This window comes from Vidua macroura, chromosome 29 (assembly GCF_024509145.1).
Source record: "Vidua macroura isolate BioBank_ID:100142 chromosome 29, ASM2450914v1, whole genome shotgun sequence".
Taxonomy (NCBI): Eukaryota; Metazoa; Chordata; class Aves; order Passeriformes; family Viduidae; genus Vidua; species Vidua macroura.
In genome coordinates this window covers 2,212,021-2,237,597 of record NC_071599.1, presented here as the reverse complement: position 1 = coordinate 2,237,597, position 25,577 = coordinate 2,212,021, and the positions used below count along the sequence as shown (strand labels likewise).

Genomic DNA, 25,577 nt, shown 5'->3' with positions numbered 1-25,577 from the left:
TGCGGGGACCGACGGTGGCGATGTGTCCCGCGAGGGGGGATTTTGGGGTCTCACCCCGTCCTTTCCAGGACCCCCCGATCCCCCATCCCCCCGCGGCTGTTGGGGACGTTGGGGACAGCGCCGCTCGCGCCGGCGGCCGTTGGGGACATCTCGCGACAGCCGCTGCCGTTCTCCCACGGCCGGGCCTGGCGACAATCGCGACATCGGCATCCGCCAATGGCGACACGCGACAGCCGCCCCTGCCCGGGATCCGCCTCCCGCCATCCTGGGGACACCCCGGGGTCCCGTGTCCCCAAATCCCCCGGGTCCCGTGTCCCCCAAAACCCTCCTGGGGACACCCCGGGGTCCCGTGTCCCCAAATCCCCCGGGTCCCGTGTCCCCCAAAACCCTCCCGGGGACACCCCGGGGTCCCGTGTCCCCAAATCCCCCGGGTCCCGTGTCCCCCAAAACCCTCCCGGTGCCACCTCTGTCCCCCCAGAGCCCCCCGGTCCCTCCCGTCCCCCCCGGGCTCGGCGGAGGCTCCGCAGCAGCTCCGGGGCTCGGAGCCCGCCCGGGGAGCTCCGGGTGCGGGGTCGGGCACCGGGGGGCACCGGGCAGGGGAACCGGGGACACCGGGGGGGACCTGGCAGGGCTGGGGAGGGGGGATTTGGGCACCGGGTGCGGGATTTGGGCACCGAGGGCATTTTGAGGGGATTTTGGGAGATTTTAGGGGCATTTGGAGGGGGATTTCTGGGGGCATTTTGAGGTGATTTGGGGTGACTTTGGGGGGATTTGGAGGATTTTTTTTTTTGGGGGGGGTGGGGAAATGAAGAGCAGTTTTAGGGTGATTTTAGGGGATTTGGCAGTGATTCTGAGCTGATTTGGGGGGTATTTAGTGAGGAATTTGGAGGATTTTGGGGTGATTTGGAAGATTTTAGGGGGATTTAGGGATGATTTGGGGGAATTTTGGGGCAGTTTTGGGGTAGGGATTTTGAGGGGTTTGGGGGGATTTGGGGTTGATTTAGGTGGATTTTCAGGGGATTTGTATGGGATTTTGGGGGCGATTTTTATGGGATTTGGGGGGGGGGGAGTTGAGGGGAATTTGGGGGGGATTTTGGGGTCTCACCCCGTCCTTTCCCGCAGCTCTCGTGCCCCTCCAGCCCCATCGTGCTGCTCCGCGATGTCACTGCCGCCCCCCGAGCGCTGCCCTCGCTCCGGGACAAACCCAAAACCATCCGGGTCATCACCAGGGACCTGATCCGGGAGCTCATGTGAGGCTCCCCAAATCCGCCATTTTTTCCCCCAAAAATCTCTGATTTTTCTCCCCAAAATTCGGGATTTCTTCACCTAAAAATCAGGCGCTTTTTTTTTTTTTAATCCAAAATTCAGGATAAAAAAATAATATTCAGGATTTTTTCGCTGAAAATCTGGTGTTTTTTCCCCCCAAAATCTGGGATATTTTCCCTAAAATTCGGGCCCCAAGATTCAGGATTCATTTTCCCAAAATTTGTGATTTTTCCCCTAAATTTTAATTTTTTTTTTTTCTCCCAAAATCTACGATTTTTTCCCCCGTGCCCCTGATCCTGGTCTGTGTCCCCCAGAATTCCCAGGGATCGGCCCCCGGCCTCGCTCATCGTCGGCACCGAGGAATTCCAGCGGATCCAGGAGGAGGCTCGGGCTCCGCGCCGGGAGCTCGCGGATCGGCTGCAGATCCTCAAATCCCGCCAGGACGCGGCTTTCGTGGGCATCTCCCGATTTTCCCGAGCCCGAATCTCCCAATCCCAAATTCCCTGATCCCAAATTCCCTGATCCCCTTTTCCTGGTCCCGCTATTCGCAATCCCGCTTTGCTGATGCCAATTTTTCCAATCCCGATTTTCCCAATTCTGCTTTTCCTGATTCTGATTTTACTGGATCCCGCTGTTCCTGGTCCCGATTTTTCTGATCCAGGGACTGCCCCAGAATCTACCCGGGATATCCCTGGGAATGTCCCCCGGGAATGCCTCGGGATGTCGCTGGGCTGTCCCCGCGATGTCCCCTGTCCCCACAGGAGCAGCTGCGGCGGGCGCGGAGCGCGGAGCTGGGCAGGGCTGAGCAGTGGGACCGTGACAGGGACAGGGACAAGGACAAGGACAAGGACAAGGACAAGGACAAGGAGGAAGAGGGGGAGAGGGCGAAGAAGGTGAGGCTGGATCCATTTTGGAGGAATTCTGGTGGAATTTTGGGGCATTCGGGAGTCTCTCACCCCAAAAATCTCACCCCAAAATTTGATGGATTTTGTTGGGGATTTTAGGGGTATTTTGAAGAGATTTGGGGAATTCTGAGGGATTTGGGGGATTATGGGGTGATTTTGGGGATGATTTTGTGGGGGCTTTTGAGGGGATTTTGTGATTATTTTTATGAGATTTTGAGGGTATTTGGGGATGATTTTTGGGGGATTTTGAGGGTGGGTTTGTGGGACGATTTTGGGCTGATTTTGGGGTCTCACTCCACCCTTTCCCACAGATTTCAGGCCCCTCCAGCGCCATTGTGCAGCTCCGGGCCGTGAGGAGCGCCCCGGGCACGGTGCCCTCGCCCCGGGACAAACCCAAAACCATCCGGGTCTTCACCAAGGACGTGATCCGGGAGCTCGTGTGAGGCTCGAGGGGATTTGGGGACCCCAGAAGGGATTTGGAGACTGAGGGGAATTTGGGAGCCAGAGAGATTTGGGGACCCTGAGGACATTTGGTGATGCAGATGGGATTTGGGGACACAGGGGGCACCAGGAGCTGTCCCCATGCCCCTGATCCTGGTCCGTGTCCCCCAGAATTCCCAGGGATCGGCCCCCGGCCTCGCTCATTGTCGGCACCGAGGAATTCCAGCGGATCCAGGAGGAGGCTCGGGCTCCGCGCCGGGAGCTCGCGGATCGGCTGCAGATCCTCAAATCCCGCCAGGACGCGGCTTTCGTGGGCATCTCCCGATTTCCCGAGCCCGAATTTCCCGATCCCAAATTCCCTGATCCCGTTTTTCCCACTGCCTTCATGCCAGGGCTCCTGGAATGTCCCGGGACTGTCCCCACAGAAGGCCCTGGGAATGTCCCCCAGGACCCCGGGAATGTCCCCAGCAGTGTCCCTGTCCTGCAGGAGGCCCGGGAATGTCCCCAGCAGTGTCCCCAGCAGTGTCCCCAGCAGTGTCCCTGTCCTGCAGGAGGCCCGGGAATGTCCCCAGCAGTGTCCCCAGCAGTGTCCCCAGCAGTGTCCCTGTCCTGCAGGAAGCCCGGGAATGTCCCCAGCAGTGTCCCCAGCAGTGTCCCCAGCAGTGTCCCTGTCCTGCAGGAGGCCCGGGAATGTCCCCAGCAGTGTCCCCAGCAGTGTCGCTGTCCCTGTCCCGCAGGAGGAGCGCAGCCAGGCCCGCAGAGCGGAGCAGCAGCAGGAGGAGCTGCGGGAGGCGCGGGCCCGCTCGGAGCTGGAGCGGGAGCGGGAGCGGGAGCGGCGGGAGCTGCTGGAGCGCGCGGCCGGGATGAGGCTGGAGCAGGAGGCTGAGATGCGGCACCTGAACTCGGTATGGCTGGAACTTCCCTTCCCTTCCCTTCCCTTCCCTTCCCTTCCCTTCCCTTCCCTTCCCTTCCCTTCCCTTCCCTTCCCTTCCCTTCCCTTCCCTTCCCTTCCCTTCCCTTTCCCATCCCCATTCCCATTTCCCATTCCCATTTCCCATCCCCATTTCCATCCCCATTCCCATACCCATTTCCCATTTCCCATTCCCATCCCCATTTCCCACTCCCATCCCCATTCCCATCCCCATTCCTCATTCCCATTCCCATTCCCATTCCCATTCCCATCCCCATCCCCATTCCCATTCCCATTCCCATTCCCATCCCCATTCCCATTTCCATTCCCATTCCCGCAGCTCCTGCTGGGTGCCCGCTGCAGCTCCATCCTGGACCGGCAGCTGGCGGAGCAGCGGCAGACGCAGGGGGAGCTGCGGGCGGAGGAGCAGCGCCTGGAGCGGCTCATGGACAGCGAGCGGGAGAAGGAGCTGCAGCTGCAGGAGGAGCTGGAGCGCCGCAGGAAGCAGGAGCTCATCAGGTCCGTGCTTCCCTTTTCCTTTCCCTTTTCCTTTCTTTTCCCTTATCCCTTTTCCCTTATCTCTTTTTCCTTCCCCCGTTTTTTTTCCCCTCTTCTTCCTCTTCCCTTTCCTCTTTCTCCTTGTTCCTTTCCCTTTTCCCCTTTCCCCCCATTTCCCTTCTTTTCCCTTTCTCTCTTTTCCCTTCTTTTCCCTTTCTCTCTTTTCCCTTCTTTTCCATTTCCCCTTCCCTCTTTTCCCTTTCACCTTTTCTCTTTCCCCTTTCCCTTCCTTTCCCTCCTTTCCCCTTTTTCCTTTCTCTTTCTTTCCCCTTCCCCTTTTCCCTTTTCCTTCCTTTTCCCTTTCTTTTCCATCTTTTCCCTTTTTCATCTTTCCCCTTTCCCTTTCCCCTCTTTTCCCCTTCCCCACCCCGTGCACTCCACAATTCTGGAACTGGACCAGAACTTTTCCATTCCCGAATTCCCAAATAATTCCTGAATGACTCCCGAATTCCCAGCACCAAACGGGAGCTGCTCCAGCAGATGGAGCAGCACCAGGAGCAGCAGGCGCTGAGGGCCAAGCAGAAATTCCAGGAGGGCCAGAGGTTCCTGGAGCACCTGGAGCAGATGAGGAGGGAGGATCGCGAGGTCCGAGATTCTCAGCGGGAATTCGGGAATTTGGGAATTCGGGTTGGAAGGGCTGGGGGCAGCGTGGGGTGGGGTCGTGGCTCTGGTGGCTGTGGGGACATGGTGGCATCAGCAGGAGGGGACATGGAGCTGCTGTGGATCCCGGGGAATGGGGATTTCAGGGAATGGGGGGGCCTGAGGAGGGGAATCCCAGGGATTTGGGATCCCAGGGGTTTGGGGTCCCAAGGTGCGGGAGGTCCCAGGGAATGGGGATTTCAGGCAATGGGGGTCCCAGGGAATGGGGATGCTAATGAGGGGGATCCCAGGGGTTTGGGATCCCAGGGAACTGGGATCTGTGGCAGGGGAATCCCAGGGAATGGGGCATCCCAGGGAAAGGGGGTCCTGAGCAGTCCCAGGGAATGGGGATCCCAGGGGTTTGGGATCCCAAGGAATGGGGGATCCCGAGCAATGCGGGTCCCACGGAACTGGGATCCCCATGGGAAGGCGGCGTGTGCGGGGCTCTGCGGTGACGGGATCGGTGTCCCCGCGGTGTCCCCGCGGTGTCCCCGCGGTGTGGCCAGGCCTGGCAGCAGCAGCAGCAGCGCAAGCGGCAGTTCCTGGCCGAGATGAAGGCGGCGGACGCGGAGAACCAGCGGCTGCGACAGCGCGACAGGGAGCGCGACAGGCGCGCCGAGCTGCGGGCCCTGGAGGAGCAGCGCCAGAAGGCGGTGAGGGCGGGGCTGGCAGGGCGCTGTCACCTCCCCTGGGTGCTGTCACCTCCCCGGGGCGCTGTCACCTCCCCGGGGCGCTGTCACTTCCCCTGGGTGCTGTCACCTCTCCAGGGTGCTGTTCCACCCTAAGGCACTGTCCCCTCAGGGACCCCAAAGAGCTGTCACCTTCCTTGGCTTTGTCACCTTCCCAGGGCTCTGTCCCCCACAGTGTCCCTGTCCCTCTGTCCCGGTATCCCTGTCCTGCTGTCCCTGTCCCCAGCCGTGTCGCTGTCCCCAGCTGTGTCCCTGTCCCGGTGTCCCTGTCCCCAGCCGTGTCCCTGTCCCAGTGTCCCTGTCCCGGTGTCCCTGTCCCCAGCCGTGTCCCTGTCCCCAGCTGCGTCCCTGTCCCGGTGTCCCTGTCCCCAGCCGTGTCCCTGTCCCAGTGTCCCTGTCCCGGTGTCCCTGTCCCCAGCCGTGTCCCTGTCCCCAGCTGCGTCCCTGTCGCGGTGTCGCTGTCCCGGTGTCGCTGTCTCGGTGTCGCTGTCCCCAGCCGTGTCCCTGTCCCGCTGTCCCTGTCCCAATGTCCCTGTCCCGCTGTCTCTGTCCCCAGCCGTGTCCCTGTCCCGGTGTCACTGTCCCGGTGTCGCTGTCGCGGTGTCCCTGTCCCCAGCCGTGTTGCTGTCCCGGTGTCCCTGTCCCCAGCCGTGTCCCTGTTCCGGTGTTGCTGTCCCGGTGTCCCTGTCCCCAGCCGTGTCCCTGTCCCGGTGTCGCTGTCCCGGTGTCCCTGTCCCAGTGTCGCTGTCCCAGTGTCCCTGTCCCCAGCCGTGTCGCTGTCCCCAGGAGCGGGACGCGGCGCTGGAGGCGGAGCGGGCGCGGCTGCGGCAGGAGTGGCAGCGGGAGCTGGACCGGGTCAAGGCCATGCAGGAGCACGAGCAGGGCTGGCAGGAGGCGCAGGTGGGTGGCACTGCCACCCCTGTCCCCTCCCCGGGGATCTGTCCCCCTGTCGGGGGATATCCTGGAGCGGTGGCAGCAGGGACGATGCAATGCTGGGCGCTTCCAGAGCTGTCCCCAAGGCCAGTCTGGCACTGTCCCCTCCTCTCAGGACGCTCTGCAGACCAAGCAGAGCCTGTCATTGTCCCCAAGGCCAGCCTGGCACTGTCCCCAGCGTTCCCTGTCACTGTCCCCCACAGGACGCAATGAGGACCAAGCGCAGTCAGGATGCAATGGAGCCCCTGTCCCTGTCCCCAGGGCAGCCTGGCACTGTCCCCAGGGGTATCCTGTCACTGTCCCCAATGTCCCCAACGTCCCCACAGGACGCTCTGCACAACCAGCGCAGCCAGGATGAGGCGCAGCGGGACTGGCAGCACTGGGAGCTGTCGTTGTCCCCGATGTCCCCAATGTCCCTGCAGGAGGCTCTGCGCTCCAGGCACAGCCAGGAGGCGGCGGAGCGGGACTGGCAGTGCCAGGACCTGTCCCTGTCCCCAGTGTCCCCAGTGTCCCCAGTGTCCCCAGTGTCCCCAGTGTCCCCTGTCCCTGTCACTGCCCCCGATGTCCCCGCAGGAGGCTCTGCGCTCCAGGCGCAGCCAGGAGGTGGCGGAGCGGGCTTGGCGGCAGCGGGAGCTGTCCCTGTCCCCAGTGTCCCCAGTGCCCCCAATGTCCCCGATGTCCCCAGGGTCCCCAGTGTCCCCGATGTCCCCAATTTCCCCAGGGTCCCCTGTCCCTGTCACTGTCCCCGATGTCCCCGCAGGAGGCTCTGTGCTCCAGGCGCAGCCAGGAGGTGGCGGAGCGGGCCTGGCGGCAACGGGAGCTGTCCCTGTCCCCAGCGTCCCCAATGTCCCCAATACCCCCAGTGTCCCCGATGTCCCCAGGGTCCCCAGTGTCCCCGATGTCCCCGCTGTCCCCGCAGGAGGCTCTGCGCTCCAGGCGCAGCCAGGAGGCGGCGGAGCGGGCCTGGCGGCAGCGGGAGCTGTCCCTGTCCCCAGTGTCCCCAGTGCCCCCAGTGTCCCCAGTGTCCCCGATGTTCCCGATGTCCCCGATGTCCCCGCTGTCCCCGCAGGAGGCTCTGCGCTCCAGGCGCAGCCAGGAGGCGGCGGAGCGGGCCTGGCGGCAGCGGGAGCTGCAGCGGGAGCGGCGCCGCGCGGAGCTGCTGCAGGAGCTGCAGCGCGGCCGCCGCGAGCAGGCGACAAAGCGGCGACAGCAGCTGGCGCTGGCACTGCAGCAGGAGCGCCGCGACTTCCTCACCCTGCTCAGGTGGGTGGCACCGGGCGTGGCACGGGGACAGCTGGGGGGGTTGGGGACTCCGGTGTCACCCCAGGGGCCGTGCCAGGTGTGGCGGTGTCCCTGTGCCATCCTGCTGGCTCTGGGGACACCAGTGTCACCCGGGTGTGACCAGGTGGCTCTGGCACGGTCTCTGTGCCATCCTGCTGGCTCTGGGGACACCAGTGTCACTCCAGGCGCCGTGCCAGCTGTGCCCAGGGGACAGCGTCAGTGTCCCTGAGCCACCCCAGTTGTACCCAGGGGGCTGTGCCAGTGTCCCCGTGCCAATGTCCCCGTGTCCCCAGTGCTCACCAGGAGCAGCTGGCACAGGAGCGGGCGCAGTGCCAGTGTCCCAGTGGTGTCCCCGTGTCCCTGTCCCAGTGTCCCCGTGCCAGTGTCCCCGTGTCCCCAGTGCCCAGGAGCAGCAGCTGGCACAGGAGAGGGCACAGTGCCAGTGTCCCAGTGTCCCAGTGCCAATGTCCCCGTGTCCCCAGTGCCCAGGAGCAGCAGCTGGCACGGCAGCGGGCACAGTGCCAGTGTCACAGTGTCACAGAGGTGTCCCCGTGTCCCCAGTGCCCAGGAGCAGCAGCTGGCACAGGAGCAGCAGCAGCAGCTGGCACGGCAGCGGGCACAGCGCGCCCACGCGGAGGCGCTGCGGGAGCAGATCCGGGAGTCGCGACAGCGGCGACAGCGCGACAGAGCCGCGGCCGTGGAGGAGGGACAGCGGGAGCTGGCACGGGCGCGGGAGCGGGCAGAGCGCCTGGCACGCGTGGGACAGCAGAAACTGCAGCGCCTCAGGTGCGGGGTGGCGATGTCACCTCTGTCACCTCCTGTGCCACCACTGTCACTTCCTGCCACCTCCTGGGACCTCTTCTGTCACATCCTGTCCCCTCCTGTGTCACCTTCTGGCATTTCTTGTCACCTCTGCCACCCCTGGCACCTGCTGGCACTGCTGATGTCCCCTCCTGTGTCACTCTGTGCCCCGCAGGGACAGCGGCGTGCCCGACAGGTATTGTGCCCTGGTGGAGAAGAAGGCCTGGGGCACGGCCAGCGCTGCCAGCTCCTGATGCCACCCTGGTGCCACCTCCTGATGCCACCCTGGTGCCACCCTATCACCTCCTGATGCCACCCTGGTGCCACCCTGCCACCTCCTGATGCCACTTTGGTGCCACCCTATCACCTCCTGGTGCCACCCTGCCACCTGCTGATGCCACCCTGGTGCCATCTCCTGATGCCAGCTGCCGTTCCCCAGGGACCTGGGGGACATTTCTCCTTTTTTCCACGGTTTGAGCCCATTTTTTACTTCTTTTTTACCCATTTTTATATATTTTAACCCATTTGAATCCATTTTACCCCCATTTTCCCCAATCTTAATCCCTATTTTTCCCCAATTTTAATCCCTATTTTTCCCCAATTTTAATCCCTATTTTTCCCCAATTTTAATCCCTATTTTTACCCATTTTTAATCCCTATTTTTTACCAACTTTAAACCCTATTTCTACCCATTTTCATCTATTTTTAACCCATTTTTACCCCAATTTTAACCCTTTTTTGCACCTGTTTGTAACCCTTTTACACCCATTTATCCCAATTTTGAGCCCATTTTATGTGTATTTTTAACCCATTTTAAACCCACTTTTATCCCTATTTTACTCCATTTGATCCCTATTTTAACCCATTTTATCCCAATTTTCCCTTTCTTATCCCTATTTTAACCCATATTTTATCTATTTTTACCCATTTTTCTCCCTCTTTTAACCCACTTTTAACCCATTTTATCCCTGTTTTTAACTCCTTTTAATCCCAATTTTTATCCCTACATTTCCCCCATTTATCCCGATTTTTAACCCTTTATAACCCCTAATTTAACCCATTTTTATCCCTATTTTAACCCATTAAATCCCAATTTTTACCCCCAATTTTCAACCCTTTAAACCCCATTTAATCTCTGTTTTTTTACGTTTTTAATCTGTATTTTACACCTATTTTATCCCATTTTTTACCCTCCCTGCCCTCTTGGAACCAAGCCGCAGCTTTTGGGTTCAACTGGGAGCACTGGTTTGAACTGGTTTGAACTGGTTTGAACTGGTTTGAACTGGTTTATTTCCATGGGGTTTCTTCGGTCAGAATTTGGGGAGACCCCCCCCCCCAAAATCTTCACATCCTCCCCCCCCCCAAATTTGAGAGGGGGGGGGCTCAGCCCCGCAGCAGAAATTTGGGGTCAAATCCAGCATTTCCAGGGGGAAAAAAATCCCAATTTTTTCCATTTTTATGGGAAAAAAATCCCAATTTTCTACCCAAATCCGGCATTTCCAGGGATAAAAAAAATCCCAATTTTTTCCATTTTTATGGGAAAAAAATCCCAATTTTCTACCCAAATCCGGCATTTCCAGGGATAAAAAATCCCAATTTTTTCCATTTTTATAGGAAAAAAAATCCCAATTTTCTACCCAAATCCGGCATTTCCAGGGATAAAAAATCCCAATTTTTTCCATTTTTATAGGAAAAAAAATCCCAATTTTCTACCCACATCCGGCATTTCCAGGGATAAAAAAAATCCCAATTTTTTCCATTTTTGTGGGAAAAAAAATCCCAATTTTCCATCCCGGTGGTGGCAGGGGGGTGGGAAATGGGGTGCGGGGGTTTGGGGTCACGGGGGGGTCACGAGCTCTTCATCTGTAGGGTCTCGTAGGTCTCCTGGTGCCCGGAGCTGAGACCCTGCAAGGGGGGGGGTCGGGAGGATTTTTGGGGTGTCTGGGGGGTGGGGGGGGTCTGTGCCACCCCCAAGAGTGACAGCCATCCATTGTCACCCCCCCCCAGTGTCACCCCATTAATGGCATCTTTAGGAGAGGGGGAACATCCCAAACACCCCAAATCTCACCCCATAGGTGGGAGGACACCCCCAAATCCCAGCCTGTAAATGGGGGGGGGGGGGACACACACCCCAAATCCCAACCACCCCAAATTTCTTCCCATAAATGGTGGGGCACCTCAAATTTCAGCCCTTTAAGTGGGGAGGACACCCCAAATCTCAGCCCCATAAATGCAGGGGGACACCCCAAATCTCAGCCCCATAATTGGTTCTTTAGGGAAGGGGGGACCCCAAATCCCAACCACCCCAAATCTCACCTCATAAAGGGGGTGAGGACCCCAAATCTCACCCCATAAATGCAGGGGGACACCCCAAATCTCAGCCCCATAATTGGTTCTTTAGGGAAGGGGGGACCCCAAATCCCAACCACCCCCAAATCTCATCCCATAAATGGGGGGGGACACCCCAAATCTCACCCCATAAATGCAGGGGGACACCCCAAATCTCAGCCCCATAATTGGTTCTTTAGGGAAGGGGGGACCCCAAATCCCAACCACCCCAAATCTCATCCCATAAATGGGGGGGGACACCCCAAATCTCACCCCATAAATGCAGGGGGACACCCCAAATCTCAGCCCCATAATTGGTTCTTTAGGGAAGGGGGGACCCCAAATCCCAACCACCCCAAATCTCACCCCATAAATGGGGGGGACACCCCAAATCTCACCCCATAAATGCAGGGGGACACCCCAAATCTCAGCCCATAAATGCAGGGGGACACCCCAAATCTCAGCCCCATAATTGGTTCTTTAGGGAAGGGGGGACCCCAAATCCCAACCACCCCAAATCTCACCCCATAAATGGGGGGGACACCCCAAATCTCACCCCACTGTTGGGTGAGGACCCCAAATCTCAGCCCATCAACATCCGGGGGTTACCCCCAAACCCCAGGGATGTGCCCCCTCCCCAGCACAACCCCTGCGCCCCCCCAAAAATCCCCACCCAGCTCGGAGGGGGGGTCCCCAAAATCTGCCCCCTCCCCCCCCGTGTGACTCACGGCATAAACGGCCTCTTCCTCCTTCTGCCCGGGAACAGAAAGTGAAAGGGGATTTTGGGGGGCTGGGGGGGGGCACAGCCGGACACCCCCAGCCCCCCACAGCCCCCCCCACCCTCCCTGCACCCCAAACCCCCCCCCAAAATCCCCTTTCCCCCCCCCCCCTTTACCTGCTCATCCGCTCTCCGCAGCCGCTGAGTCACGAACTGGGGAGGGGGGGAGAGAAAACCCAAATGAGGGGAAAAAAGGGGAAAATGGGTAAAAATGGGGAGGGGGGGCGAGGAGGGGAAGTTTGGGACCCCCCCCCCCAAAAAAAAAGGGGGGTTCGTGGGGCTCACCCTGAGGCGGATGTAGAGGCCGGTGAGGATGAGGCTGTAGAGGAAGAGCACCGCGTCCAGCACGTAGCAGATTTCGGGCTCGGCCAGGGCCCCTGCGGGGTTTTGGGGCGATTTGGGGGAGTTTTGGGGGGTTTTGGGGATGCCCCGGCTCCGTGTGTCACCCCGCAGGTGGCATCGATGGCGCCTTGGGTGGCATCAGAGCCCCCCCCCCCCCCCCCGTGCCTGAGGTCTGGGGGGGTTGGGGTGCAGGGAGCCCCCCTCAAGCCCAGGAGCACCTTGGGGGTCCCTGGGGCACCCCAAAAGTTAAGGGAATGGGGAAGGGGACGTGATGCATCACCAGGACCCCAAATCCCTGCGACGCCAAATCCCCTGGACCCCAAATCCCCGCAACCCTAAATCCCCAGGACCCCAAATCCCTGTGACCACAAATCCCTACAACCCCAAATCCCTCAGACCCCAAATCCCCGCATGCCCCCATCCCCCGGGACCCCCCCCAATCCGTAAAAACCCCCAAAGTCATGAGCACCCCATTCCTGAGCCCTCTCACCCCCGGGACCCCCCAATCCCTGAAACCCCCCCCCCCCCCCCGTTCCTAAAACCTCCGGCCCTACAAGTTCCTTCCCCAGCACCCCCATTTCCTGCCCCCCCTCCCATCCCCCAAATCTCCTGGATCCCCCAAATCCTCCGGAAACCCCAAATCCCCTAAATCCCCTCCCTTCCCGCCTACCCCAGCACCCCCCATTTCCTGGGCCCCCAAATTTCCTCAGCCTCCCCAAATCCCCCAAAGCCTCCTGGACACCCCCCAATCCAGACACCCCGGATTCCTCCCAATCCCCCTGGATCCTCTAAGCCCCCCTGACACCCCAAATCCTCCGGACACCCCGAACCCTTCAAATCCCCTGAATCCCTCCAATCCCCCCAAACCTCTCGGACATCCCGAACCCCCCCGAATTCCCCCCAAATCTCCCGGACACCCTAAACCCCCCTGAATCCCCCAAATCCCACGGACACCCCCAAACCTCCCAGACACCCCAAATCCCCCCAAACCCCCGGGATACCCCAAATCCCCTAAATCCCCCCCAGACACCCCAAGTCCCCCCAGACACCCCAAATCCCCTCAAATCCCCTAAATCCCCTAAATCCCCCCCAGACACCCCAAACCCCCCAAATCTCCCGGACACCCCAAATCCCTCCAAACCTCCCGGGATACCCCAAATCCCCTAAATCCCCCCCAGATACCCCAAATCCCCTCAAATCCCCAAATCCCCTAAATCCCCCCCAGACACCCCAATCCCTCCACACACCCCAAATCCCCCCCAATCCCCCCAAATCCCCTAAATTCCCCCCCAGACACCCCAAACCCCCCAAATCTCCCGGACACCCCAAATCCCCCCAAACCCCCGGGATACCCCAAATCCCCTAAATCCCCCAAATCCCCCCCAGACACCCCAAACCCCCCAAATCTCCCGGACACCCCAAATCCCCCCAAACCCCCGGGATACCCCAAATCCCCTAAATCCCCCCCGTGCCCACCTGCGGCCAGGCCGGGTGCCCCCAGCAGGACGAGGCCGAGCAGGCACCGCGCCTCCGCTGTCCCCATTGTCCCCATTGTCCCCATTGTCCCCATTGTCCCCGCTGTCCCCACTGTCCCCGCGGGGTCCCCTCGGTCCCGGCAGTGACCGCAGCGCCCGCCCCTCCCCCACTTCCCCGGTGCCACCTCCCTCCCTTCCGCTGTCCCCAAGTGTCACCCGCGGCCACCGACGTCCGGCCGCTCGCCCAGACCCGGGGCAGCTGCTGCAGAGACCCCCGGGGGTCCCCAAAATCCCCGCGGGAAGGGGGAGCTGTGGGGAAGCCCCTTCCCCCCTTTTTTTGGGGGGGCTCCTTCTGCCTCCAAACTGGGGAAGGAGCCCCAAAAGGGGAAGGGACCCTAAAAGGGGAAGGAGACCCCAAACTGGGGAAAGAGCCCCCCCAAACTGGGGAGAGAGGCCCCAGAAGGGGAAAGGACCCTAAAAGGGGAAAGGAGCCCCCACAAATTTGGGAAAGAGCCCCCCCAAACTGGGGAGAGAGGCCCCAAAAGGGGAAGGGACCCTAAAAGGGAGACCCCAAAAGGGGAAAGGAGACCCCAAACTGGGGAAAGAGCCCCCCCAAACCGGGGAGAGAGGCCCCAAAAGGGGAAGGGACCCTAAAAGGGGAAGGAGACCCCAAAAGGGGAAAGGAGACCCCAAACTGGGGAAGCAGCTCCCCCAAACTGGGGAGAGAGGCCCCAAAAGGGGAAGGGACCCTAAAAGGGAGACCCCAAAAGGGGAAAGGATCTCCCCAAAAATGGGGAGAGGGGCACTAAACTGGGTAAGAACCCCCCCAAATTCGGGAGAGAGGCCCCAAAAGGAGAAGAGACTCTAAATGGAAAGGAGCCCCCCCAAACTGGGGAGAGAGGCCTCAAACTGGACAGGAGCCCCCCCCCCAAATTTGGGACAAAGTTCCCAAATGGGGAAAGAGACCCCAAACTGGGAAAGAAACCCCCCCCTCCCCAAATTTGGGAAGGAGGCCCTAAATGGGAAAGGAGCCCCCCGAAAGGAGAAGGAGACCCCAAACTGGGCAAGACCCCCCCCCCCCAAACTGGGGAAGGAGCCCCCCCAAAACAGGGGAGGAGGTGACAGCGGTGACAAAGGGGGGACAAAGGGGACAGGGAAGCTCAGGAGCCGAGTTTGGCTTTATTTGACTCGAAACGGGGGGCGGGGGCACCCCCAAACTGCAGCAGCACACGGAGAGGGGCCGGGGACCCCCCCTCATCGATCCACCTCCCCAAACACGATGTCCTGGGTGCCTGCAGGGGGAAAAGGGGGGGTCAGGGCACCCCAAAACCCCCAGCAATAGGAAACGGATGTGGGGAAGGGGAAGGAGACCCCAAAACTGGAAGGGGCGCCCTAAAATGGGAGGGAGACCCTCAAAATCGGGAAGGAACCTCCCAAAAATGGGGATGGGGACCCCAAACTGGGCAAGAACCCCCTCCCCAAATTGGGGAAGGAGCCCCCTCGAACTGGAAGGAGCCCCCCCCCCCAAAAAAGGAAGGAGGCTTCCAATAGGAGAAAACCAGGGAAGAGCCCCCCAAAATGGGAGGGAAACCCCAAAAAGAGAAGAAATCCCACAAATAAGGAAGGAGTCCCTGAAACGGAGAAAAAAACCCAACAGAATGAAAGGAAACCCCAAAAATGGGGAACAAAGTCCCAAAACAGGAAAAGAGCACCCCAAAAGGGGAAGGGACCCCCAAAATGGGGAAAGGGACCCCAGAAATGGGGAAGGGACCCCAAAATAGGGAAAGGGACCCCAGAAAATGGGGAAGGGACCCCCAAAATGGGGAAAGGGACTCCCAAAATGGGGAAAGGACCCCAAAAGGGGAGGGGGACGTACCAATGATGGCCACCACGTCTGCCAGCATGTGGCCCTGGGACATCCTGTCCAGCCCGGCCTGGGGAACAATGATTAACACCCAATTAACACCAAATTAACACCAGAACCCCTAGTTAATCCCCAATTAATACACACCGACCTCCCATTAACCCCAAATTAACACATAGGAACCATCCCAGGGACCCCCAATTAATGGTTAATGACCCCCAATTAACTCCCAGGGACCCCCAATTAACACATGGGGAATGCCCAATCAACCCTCAAGCCCCAGGGACCCCAATTAACCCATGGGGACCCCCACAGGGACCCCCAATTAACTCCCAGGAACCCCCCCAGTTAACCAATCCACAGGGACCCCCAATTAACCCCTAATTAAACCCTGGGACCCCCAGTTAGCCCCTAATTAGCCACAGAGAGCCCCAATTAACCCACAGGTGTTAATTACCCTCCATATCCCCCACAGCAACACACCCATAGGGATCCCCCCAGTGTCCCCTGAGCCCTTGGTGTCCCCAGGTGTCCCCAGGTGTGCCCAGGTGTTCCCCAGGTGTATCCCAGATGTGCCCCAAGTGTCCCCAGGTGTATCCCTGGTGTCCCCAGATGTTCCCCAAATGTCCCCCGGGTACCTCCCAGGTGTGCCCAGGTGTCCCCAGGTGTCCCCAGGTGTGCCCAGATGTTCCCCAAATGTCCCCCGGGTACCTCCCAGGTGTGCCCAGGTGTCCCCCGGGTATGCCCAGGTGTCCCCAGGTGTGTCCTCAGGTGTGCCAAGATGTTCCCCAGATGTCCCCCAGCTGCGCCCAGGTGTCCCCCAAGTGTCCCCAGGTGTCCCCCAAGTGTCCCCAGGTGTATCCCAGGTGTTCCCCAGGTGTGCCCAGGTGTCCCCCAAGTGTCCCCAGGTGTCCCCCAAGTGTCCCCAGGTGTGCCCCAAGTGTCCCCAGGAGTATCCCAGGTGTGCCCAGGTGTCCCCCAAGTGTCCCCAGGTGTATCCCAGGTGTCCCCCAAGTGTCCCCAGGTGTATCCCAGGTGTCCCCAGGTGTATCCCAGGTGTGCCCAAGTGTCCCCAGGTGTATCCCAGGTGTTCCCCAGGTGTATCCCAGGTGTGCCCAGGTGTCCCCCAAGTGTCCCCAGGTGTATTCCAGGTGTTCCCCAGGTGTATCCCAGGTGTGCCCAGGTGTCCCCCAAGTGTCCCCAGGTGTATCCCAGGTGTTCCCCAGGTGTGCCCAGGTGTGCCCAGGCCGTACCAGGTGGGCGAAGCCGGGCGCTTTGATCTTGCAGCGATAGGGACGGCTGCTGCCATCGGACACCAGGTACACCCCAAACTCCCCCTGTGGGGACAATGGGGACAATGGGGACATGGGGACAATGGGGACATGGGGACAGGGTGGCTGCTGCCATCGGACACCAGGTACACCCCAAACTCCCCCTGGGGGGACAGTGGGGACATGGGGACAATGGGGACAATGGGGACATGGGGACAGGGCTGGGGACAGGGTTGTGGTCATGGGAATGGGACTGGGGACATGACAGACGCCATGGAGACACAGGGACAGGGTTGGGGACATGGGGACAGGGACAAACAAGGCGAGAAGTGTCACCTTGGGGGCCTCGATGGCCGTGTAGGTGGCCCCGGGTGGCACCTGGTAGCCCTCGGTGTAGAGCTTGAAGTGATGGATCAGGGACTCCATGGACGTCTGTGGGGACAGAGGTGGCACTGCAGCACTGCCACCTGCCCTGGGTGTCACCAGGCCTGGGTGTCCCTGCCTTGATGTCGCTGCCCTGTGCTGGTGCCACCTGCCCTCGGTGTCACCTGCCCTTGGTGTCACCTGCCCTTGGTGCCACCTGCCCTGGCTGTCATCAGACTTTGGTGCCACCTGCCCTCAGTGCCACCTGCCCTGGGTGCCACCTGCCTTTGGTGCCACCTGCCCTTGGTGCCACCTGCCCTCAGTGCCACCTGCCCTCGGTGTCACCAGACCTTGGTGCCACCTGCCCTTGGTGCCACCTGCCCTCGGTGTCACCTGCCCTCGGTGTCACCTGCCCTTGGTGCCACCTGCCCTGGCTGTCACCAGACTTTGGTGCCACCTGCCCTGGGTGCCACCTGCCCTTGGTGCCACCTGCCCTGGCTGTCACCAGACTCTGGTGCCACCTGCTCTCGGTGCCACCTGCCCTTGGTGCCACCTGCCCTCGGTGCCACCTGCCCTTGGTGTCACCTGCCCTTGGTGTCACCTGCCTTTGGTGCCACCTGCCCTCGGTGCCACCTGCCCTCAGTGCCACCTGCCCTTGGTGCCACCTGCCCTCGGTGCCACCTGCCCTCGGTGTCACTAGACTTTGGTGTCACCTGCCCTTGGTGCCACCTGCCCTTGGTGTCACCTGCCCTGGCTGTCACCTGCCCTGGCTGTCACCAGACTTTGGTGTCATGTGCCTTTGGTGCCACCTGCCCTGGCTGTCACCTGCCGTTGGTGCCACCTGCCCTCGGTGCCACCTGCCCTTGGTGCCACCTGCCCTGGCTGTCACTAGACTTTGGTGCCACCTGCCCTGGGTGCCACCCCCAGCCATGGGGGACCTGGGGACACGTCACCTTCATCTCGGCGCGTTTCGGGGGTGACACCTTGGCGTCGTCCACCTTGATCTCGCCGGGCGGCATCTTATTGAGGCACTGCAGGATGATCCGCAGCGACTGGCGCATCTCCTCCACGCGGCACAGGTACCTGCGCCCCAAAACTGGGATATGGGGTGTGCTGCGCCCCAAAACTGGGATATGGGATCCCCTGTGCCCCAAAACTGGGATATGGGGTGTGCTGCGCCCCAAAACTGGGATATGGGATTCCTTGTGCCCCAAAACTGGGACACGGGGTGTGCTGCGCCCCAAAACTGGGATATGGGATCCCCTGTGCCCCAAAACTGGGATATGGGATCCCTTGTGCCCCAAAACTGAGACATGGGATCCCCTGCACCCCAAAACCGGGATATGGGATCTCCTCCACGCGGCACAGGTACCTGCGCCCCAAAACTGGGACATGGGATCCCCTGCGCCCCAAAACCGGGATATGGGATCTGCTGCACCCAGCAGAGGGACCTGCACCCCAAATTTGGGATTGAGGGGTCCCAGGAATGGGGGGGTCTGGGAATGGGGCCCCAGGGAATGGGGTTCCAAGGGATGGGGTTCCCATGGGAGGGGGGTCCTGGGGGTCTCAGGTATGGGGTCCCAGGATGGGTTCCCACAGGATGGGGATCCCAGGGAATGGGGTCCCAAGGATGGGGTCCCATGGGATGGGATTCCAGTGTGGGGGATCCAGCGGGATCAGCGATTCCTGGCACAGCAATCCCAGGACTGGGCAGTTCCCAGGACTGGCAGCCCCCGGGGGGATGGGGGGCAGCCCCCCCAGGCCCCCCCAGGCCCCCCCAGGCCAGGTGAGGCCGTACCTGTCGTAGCAGTCGCCGTGGGAGCCGATGGGCACGTCGAACTCCACCTGGTCGTAGACGTCGTAGGGCTGCGTCTTGCGCAGGTCCCACTGGATCCCGGAGCCCCGCAGCATCACCCCGCTGGGACACCCCAAAAAACGCACCTGAGGGTCGGCCCCGCCCACCTGCGGGGTGGGGCACACCTGGGGCATCCCCCCCAGCTCACCTGAAGCCGTAGTTGAGGGCCTCCTCGGCCGTGATGACGCCGATGTCCACGGTGCGGTTCTTCCAGATGCGGTTGTTGGTCAGCATCTGGGGACACCAGGGATACCTGGCACACCTGGCACCTGCCCTGCATTTCTCACCTGGCCCTGGCACTGTCACCTGTCCCTGGCACCATCACCTGTGCCTCTCTTGCCATCCCTTACCTCTCCTTGGCACCCTCACCTGTCTCTGCCATCTCTTACCTGTTCCTTGTACCCCTCACCTGTCCTCAGCACCCCTACCTGTCCCACCAACCCCATCTGTCCCACCTGAACTCCCACCTGTCCCACTGATTCCCCTCATTCTCCCTCTCCCTCACCTGTCCCTTGTACCTATCACCTGTCCTTGATATGTCTCACTTGTCACCTGTCCCTGTCCCCCCTCACCTGTCCCTTATATCTGTCACCTGTCTCTCAAACCCCTCACCTGTCCCTTATATCTGTCACCTGTCCCTGGCACCCCTCACCTGTCCCTTATATCTGTCACCTGTCTCTCAAACCCCTCACCTGTCCCTTATATCTGTCACCTGTCTCTCAAACCCCTCACCTGTCCACCTGTCCCCGTCCATCCCAATCTGCGTCACCTCATCTCCCCAGGCTGGGAGGAATGACCCTGCCCCTCCCAGGTGACAGGTGACAGGTGACAGCAGCCCGACTGTCCCCTCCCCAGATTCCCCCTCACCTCCTCCACCTCGTCGATCCGGATGGAGAAGTTCTTCGCGAACTCGTAGATGTCATCCATGAGCCCCAGGGGCAGGTCCTGGCACAGGTGGGACCCAAGGGACAGGTGAGACAGGTGGCATTGATGGGATTGGTGGGACAGGTGGGACAGATGGGATTGGTGGAGATGGGATTGATGGGACAGGTGGGATTGAGATTGGGACAAGTGGGATTGATGGGATTGGTGGGACAGGTGGGATTGAGATTGGGACAGGTGGGATTGGTGGGGATGGGATTGGTGGGACAGGTGGGATTGAGATTGGGACAGGTGGGACAGGTGGGATTGGTGGGACAGGTGGGATTGAGATTGGGACAGGTGGGATTGGAGGCTCACACAGGACAGGTGGGATTGGTGGGGATGGGATTGGTGGGACAGGTGGGATTGGGATTGGGACAGGTGGGATTGGAGGCTCACACAGGACAGGTGGGAGCTCAGGTGGCACCAGGGATGGGGGCAGGGGGTCCACACTGAGAGGGCCCAAAGGGGGTCCCAGGGTGAGGGGATCCCATGGGAATGGGGGGGTCCCCAGGGAATGGGGTGCCAGGGATGGGGGTCACAAGGATGGGGGCAGCACAGGGGTGGGGTCTGAGGAATGGGGATCCCAGGGATGGGGATCCCAAAGATCAGGACCCTGTGGGAATGGGGATCCCAGGGATAGGGCTCCCGTGGGAATGGGGTTCCCATGGAAACGGGGATCCTGGGGGTACAGACATCCCAGGAATGGGGATCCTGTGGGAATGGAGTCCCTGTGAGAATGGGGATCCCCAGGGAATAAGGAATAGGGATTCCATGGATAGGGTTCCCATGGGAATGGGGTTCCCAGGAATGGGGATCCCAGTAATGGGGTTCCCATGGGAATGGGGCTCCCAGGGATGGGGTTCCCATGGGAATGGGGTTCCCAGGGATGGGGTTCCCGTGGGAATGGGGTTCCCAGGGATGGGGTTCCCGTGGGAATGGGGTTCCCAGGGATGGGGATCCCATGGGAATGGGGATCTCAGGAATGGGGTTCCCATGGGAATGGGGTTCCCAGGGATGGGGTTCCCAGGGATGGGGATCCCAGGGATGGGGTTCCCATGGGAATGGGGTTCCCATGGGAATCGGGATCCCAGGGATGGGGTTCCCAGGAATGGGGTTCCCATGGGAATGGGGATCTCAGGAATGGGGTTCCCGTGGGAATGGGGTTCCCGTGGGAATGGGGTTCCAGTGGGAATGGGGTTCCCAGGGATGGGGTTCCCGTGGGAATGGGGATCCCAGGAATGGGGTTCCCATGGGAATGGGGTTCCCAGGGATGGGGTTCCCAGGGATGGGGATCCCATGGGAATGGGGTTCCCAGGGATGGGGTTCCCAGGGATGGGGATCCCAGGGATGGGGTTCCCATGGGAATGGGGTTCCCATGGGAATCGGGATCCCAGGGATGGGGTTCCCAGGAATGGGGTTCCCAGGAATGGGGTTCCCATGGGAATGGGGATCTCAGGAATGGGGTTCCCGTGGGAATGGGGTTCCAGTGGGAATGGGGTTCCCAGGGATGGGGTTCCCATGGGAATGGGGTTCCCGTGGAAGGGGAGCCGGCCCAGCCCCTCACCTGGTGCACCCCCCCGGGCCGTATGTAGGCCGCGTGCATCCGCGCCCCCGACACGCGCTCGTAGAACTCGAACATCTGGGGGGGACAGAGGGGACCCCGCTGCTGCTCAGCCCCGCCGGCCCCTCCACAGCCCCAAACGCCCCCCCCCGAACCCCGAACCCCCCCAGGCCACCTTCTCCCTCTCCTCGAACATCCAGAAGAACGGGGTCATGGCCCCGATGTCCAGCGCGTGCGTGGTCACCGCCATGATGTGGTTGAGCAGCCGCGTGATCTCGGCGAAGAGAACTGAAAAAAAAAGGGGGGGGAAAGGGGAGAAAAGGGGGTGATCCCATAAATCCTGGGGGATCCAGGGAGCTGGGAATGCTGGTGGGAGCCTCACCTCGGATCCACTGAGCCCGGGGAGGGGGCCGGATGTTGAGGAGCTTCTCCACGGCCAGCGAATAGGCCTGCTCGTTGCACATCATGGACACGTAGTCCAGGCGGTCAAAGTAGGGCAGGGCCTGCGGGAACCCGGATACTGGGAATACTGGGAGCACTGGGAATACTGGGAGGACTGGGAGGAGCTGGAGGGAGCAGCACTCCAGGAGCTGGGGGCACCAGCGGAGCTGGGAATGGGAGCAGGAACTCTGGGATGGACGGAAAACCTTGAGCTGGGATCAGGGCTGGACGGACACACGGACAGCCCTGAGATGGGATCGGGGGTCCCTTGAGGGTGGGGTCTGGTGGAAATGGGGATCCCACAGATCTCAGGGATGGGGATCCCATGGAAACGGGGATCCCACGCGAATCCTGAGGCACCTGCAGGTAGACTTTGTGCTCGATGAGCTTCTCGACACCGCGGTGCGGCAGCCCCACGTGGGGATCTCAGGGAAATGGGGGTCTCAGGGATGGGGATCCCATGGAATTGGGGATCTCAGGGATCCCATGGGAATGGGGGTTTTGGGGAAATAGGATCTCAGGGATCCCAGGGAATTGGGGATCCCAGGATCACCTGCAGGTAGGTCTTGTGCTCGATGAGTTTCTCGACACCGCAGTGAGGCAGCCCCACGTGGGGATCTCAGGGAAATGGGGGTCTCAGGGATGGGGATCCCATGGAATTGGGGATCCCATGGAATTGGGGATCTCAGGGATCCCAGGATCACCTGCAGGTAGGTCTTGTGCTCGATGAGTTTCTCAGTGCGGCAGTGCGGCAGACTCACGTGGGGATCTCAGGGAAATGGGGGTCTCAGGGATGGGGATCCCATGGAATTGGGGATCCCAGGGAACTGGGGATCTCAGGGATGGGGATCCCATGGAATTGGGGATCCCAGGGAACTGGGGATCCCAGGATCACCTGCAGGTAGGTCTTGTGCTCGATGAGTTTCTCAGTGCCGCAGTGCGGCAGCCCCACGTGGGGATCTCAGGGAAATGGGGGTCTCAGGGATGGGGATCCCATGGAATTGGGGATCTCAGGGATCCCAGGATCACCTGCAGGTAGGTCTTGTGCTCGATGAGTTTCTCGGTGCCGCGGTGCAGCAGCCCCACGTGCGGGTCGCAGCGCTTCACCGTCTCCCCGCTGAGCTCCAGCACCAGCCGCAGGACGCCGTGCGCCGCCGGGTGCTGCGGCCCGAAGTTGATGGTCAGGCTGGCAACCTTCTTGTGGGCCACCGGGTCCTTGTCTGGGGGGGGGACAGTGCCAGGGGTCAGGGACATGGAGGGGGCAGTGCCAGGGGTCAGGGACACAGAGAAAAGGTCAGGGGCACAGAGGGGGACAATGCCAGGGGTCAGGGACATGGGGGGGGACAGTGCCAGGGGTCAGGGACATGGGGGGGGGGACAGTGCCAGGGGTCAGGGACATGGCGGGGGGGCAGTGCCAGATGTCAGGGACACAGAGGGGGACAATGCCAGGGGTCAGGGACACAGTGGGGACAGTGCCAGGGGGTCAGGGACATGGAGGGGGACAATGCCAGGGGTCAGGGACACGGTGGGGACAGTGCCAGGGGGTCAGGGACATGGAGGGGGACAATGCCAGGGGGCGAGGGACACAGAGAAAAGGTCAGAGACACAGAGGGGGACAATGCCAGGGGTCAGGGACACGGTGGGGGCAGTGCCAGGGGGTCAGGGACATGGAGGGGGACAATGCCAGGGGTCAGGGACATGGAGGGGGACAATGCCAGGGGGTGAGGGACACAGGGTCAGCCCTCCGAGGGGTCAGGGACATGGGGACAGTGCCCTGGGAGGGTCTGGGGACACAAAGAGGGCTCAGGGACACGGGGACACCTCCCCAGGGAGGACACAGGGACATGGGGACAGACCCCTGGGAGGGGTCGGGAACACAAGGACAGCCCTGGGAGGGGTCAGGGACACGGGGACAGCCCCCCAGGGAGGGCACAGAACCCCCCAAATGCTGGGGGCAGGGAGGGAGCAGCACCTGCTGAGGGTTCGTGGGGATCCTGAATGCCCTGAGGGACCCCAAACTGATCTGGGGGACCCTAAAACTGATCGAAGTGACCCCAAACTGCTCTGAATGACCCCCATGCAGCCCTAAGTGACCCCCAAACTGATCTGAGTGATCCTAAAAGTGATCTGAGTGACCCCAAACTGCCCTAAGTGACTCCAAACTGTCCCAAGTGACCTCCAAATTGCTATCAGAGCACCCCAAGTGCCCCCTCAAAGCCCCTGAGACCCTTCTTGGGGACCCCCAAAGACCTCAGAGCACCCCAAGAGCCCCCCAAAGCCCCTGAGACGCCTCCTGGGGCCCCCCCCAGCCTTCAGGACACCCCAAGAGCCCCCCCAAAGGCCTCAGGATCCCTCCTGAGTCCCCCCAAAGCCCTCATGAAACCCCCAAAGCACCCGACACCCCCCCCAAAGGCCTTGTCCTCCCTCCTCAGGGCCCCCCAAAGCCCTCAGCGTCCCCCAGAGCCCCCTCCCCACCTTCTCCCAGAGGGTCCCCGCTGTCCCCTCACCGTTCCAGGGTGGCGGCACCCACTTCTCGGTGGCCTTGCTCGGGTACATGATGGCCCCGGCGTACTGCTGAGCCCACTCTATGTCGGGCTGCCACTGGCGGGACCTGCGGGGCCGGGCGGTGAGCGGGGCCATCCCCTCAGCCTCCCCGCAGCCCCCCGCCCCCCGCCGTGTCCCCGTGTCCCCCGCGGGCTCACCGGGCCGGGGCCGGGCCCAGCCGAGCCCCCGCCGCCCCCAGCCCCGAGGGGCCGCGGAGCCGCCACAGCGCCCGCAGCGCCGCCATCGTGCCCTTGGCGCTGCGCATGCGCGGGGGGCGCCATGGCGGGGAAGGGCAGAAGCCGTGGGCGCCGCCATGTTGGATACGGGCAGATCACCTGCTAGCATCCCATTTGCAATGCGCATGCGCAAAGCGCCGTTGTGCTGGCGGGCAGAGTGCCGCCATGTTGGTGTGGGCAGGTGCGCCGCCATCGTGACCTTGGCGCTGCGCAAGGGCGGAGGGCGCCGCGGCCGGGAAGGGCAGAGGCAACGAGCGTCTCTTTGTTGGATGTGGGCAGATGTGCCGCCATCGTGTGCTTGAACGTGGCTGGGAAGGGCAAAGGCAGCTGTGAGCGCCGCCATGACGGGTGTGGGCAGAAGAGCTGCGCGTGCGCAGAGATGCCATGGCTGGAAAGGGTCCAGGCGCCGCCATTATGGGTGAGGGCAAGGTCGCCGCTATGTTTGGTAAGGGAAAATGAGAGCGGAGGGAGGCGCCATCTTTGTTACGGGCAGAGGGAGGGGGACAGGGATGGGGACAGGACGGAGGTGCCCGCTTGTTTCCTCCCGTGGTGACACGGGGATGCCGGGTGGCGGTGACTCCCTTCCCCCTGTCCCCTCCCTGTCCCTGCCCGACATGTCCTGGTTGTCTCCCCTCCCTGAGCTGGCGCTGCCCGGGGGGTGACAGCGCGCTGTCCCCGAGGGTGATGGGACACGCTCCCCCCACCCAGGGTGCCACCAGTCCCCCACAAACGTCCCCAGCTTGGGCCAGAATGGGATTTACTGGGGTCTCCTCTCTGCGGGGACACCACGGGGACAGGGGGGACGCGCGTGGCCGGGGAGGGGACCAGGGGGTGGCAGGGACCCCTCGGGATGTGGGGACGCAGAGCCGGGGGGGGCGGCCCCAGAAGGACAGAGGGGACACACGCGCCCGGGGTGACGCACGTGCCGCGGGCACGCCCCGCCAATCCGGCCCCCAATCACAGCGCGCGCTCCGCGTGACGTCACACAAGAGGTGGGGAAATTCGCGAGCGGGGCGGGGCCAGGCGCGGTTGCCACGGCGACGGCGCCCGTCGTGACCACGCCCCTTCAGGGCGGGGGGTCGCAGAGACCACGCCCCCTCCGCCTCCTGAGGCGCGCCCGGGGCCTTGCGGGCCCCGCGCCCCGCGCCAGGGTCACCGAGGGTCACCGAGGG

General features: G+C 61.6%; 3 protein-coding genes across 4 annotated transcripts; 1 reads left to right on the top strand and 2 right to left on the bottom strand.

Annotated features, from left to right (window-relative positions):
• The first annotated feature begins 1 nt into the window (after position 1).
• Positions 2–9,560, top strand: LOC128820451 (cilia- and flagella-associated protein 45-like). The gene is made up of 14 exons (XM_054001227.1): positions 2–564; positions 1,123–1,250; positions 1,581–1,719; positions 2,028–2,159; positions 2,483–2,610; positions 2,784–2,922; positions 3,350–3,517; positions 3,863–4,041; positions 4,536–4,665; positions 5,226–5,372; positions 6,195–6,308; positions 7,411–7,604; positions 8,184–8,408; positions 8,599–9,560. Exons 1-14 carry the CDS (start codon positions 217–219, stop codon positions 8,675–8,677), a joined length of 2,250 nt encoding a protein of 749 aa, XP_053857202.1. The 5' UTR covers positions 2–216; the 3' UTR covers positions 8,678–9,560.
• A 630-nt stretch (positions 9,561–10,190) lies between these two features.
• FCER1G (Fc epsilon receptor Ig) lies at positions 10,191–13,414 on the bottom strand. Its single transcript, XM_054001222.1, has 5 exons — positions 13,348–13,414; positions 11,815–11,906; positions 11,647–11,682; positions 11,480–11,503; positions 10,191–10,328 (listed from the first exon to the last, which is right to left on the bottom strand). Exons 1-5 carry the CDS (start codon positions 13,412–13,414, stop codon positions 10,272–10,274), a joined length of 276 nt encoding a protein of 91 aa, XP_053857197.1. The 3' UTR covers positions 10,191–10,271.
• A 1,092-nt stretch (positions 13,415–14,506) lies between these two features.
• On the bottom strand, positions 14,507–24,449 carry NDUFS2 (NADH:ubiquinone oxidoreductase core subunit S2). Of its 2 annotated transcripts, XM_054001120.1 has the most exons (14): positions 24,328–24,449; positions 24,133–24,236; positions 22,655–22,845; positions 21,567–21,687; positions 21,360–21,472; positions 21,188–21,262; positions 19,567–19,644; positions 18,848–18,933; positions 18,643–18,762; positions 17,798–17,927; positions 16,818–16,913; positions 16,464–16,547; positions 15,223–15,280; positions 14,507–14,638 (listed from the first exon to the last, which is right to left on the bottom strand). In XM_054001120.1, the coding sequence occupies exons 1-14, from the start codon at positions 24,432–24,434 to the stop codon at positions 14,601–14,603; spliced, it is 1,401 nt and encodes a 466-aa protein (XP_053857095.1). In that variant the 5' UTR covers positions 24,435–24,449; the 3' UTR covers positions 14,507–14,600. The 2 variants fall into 2 exon arrangements, with proteins under 2 accessions (XP_053857095.1, XP_053857096.1); XM_054001121.1 differs by lacking the exons at positions 14,507–14,638; positions 15,223–15,280; positions 16,464–16,547; positions 16,818–16,913 and adding an exon at positions 17,539–17,589 and having other exon boundaries at positions 17,750–17,927; positions 24,328–24,435.
• Positions 24,450–25,577: the final 1,128 nt, after the last annotated feature.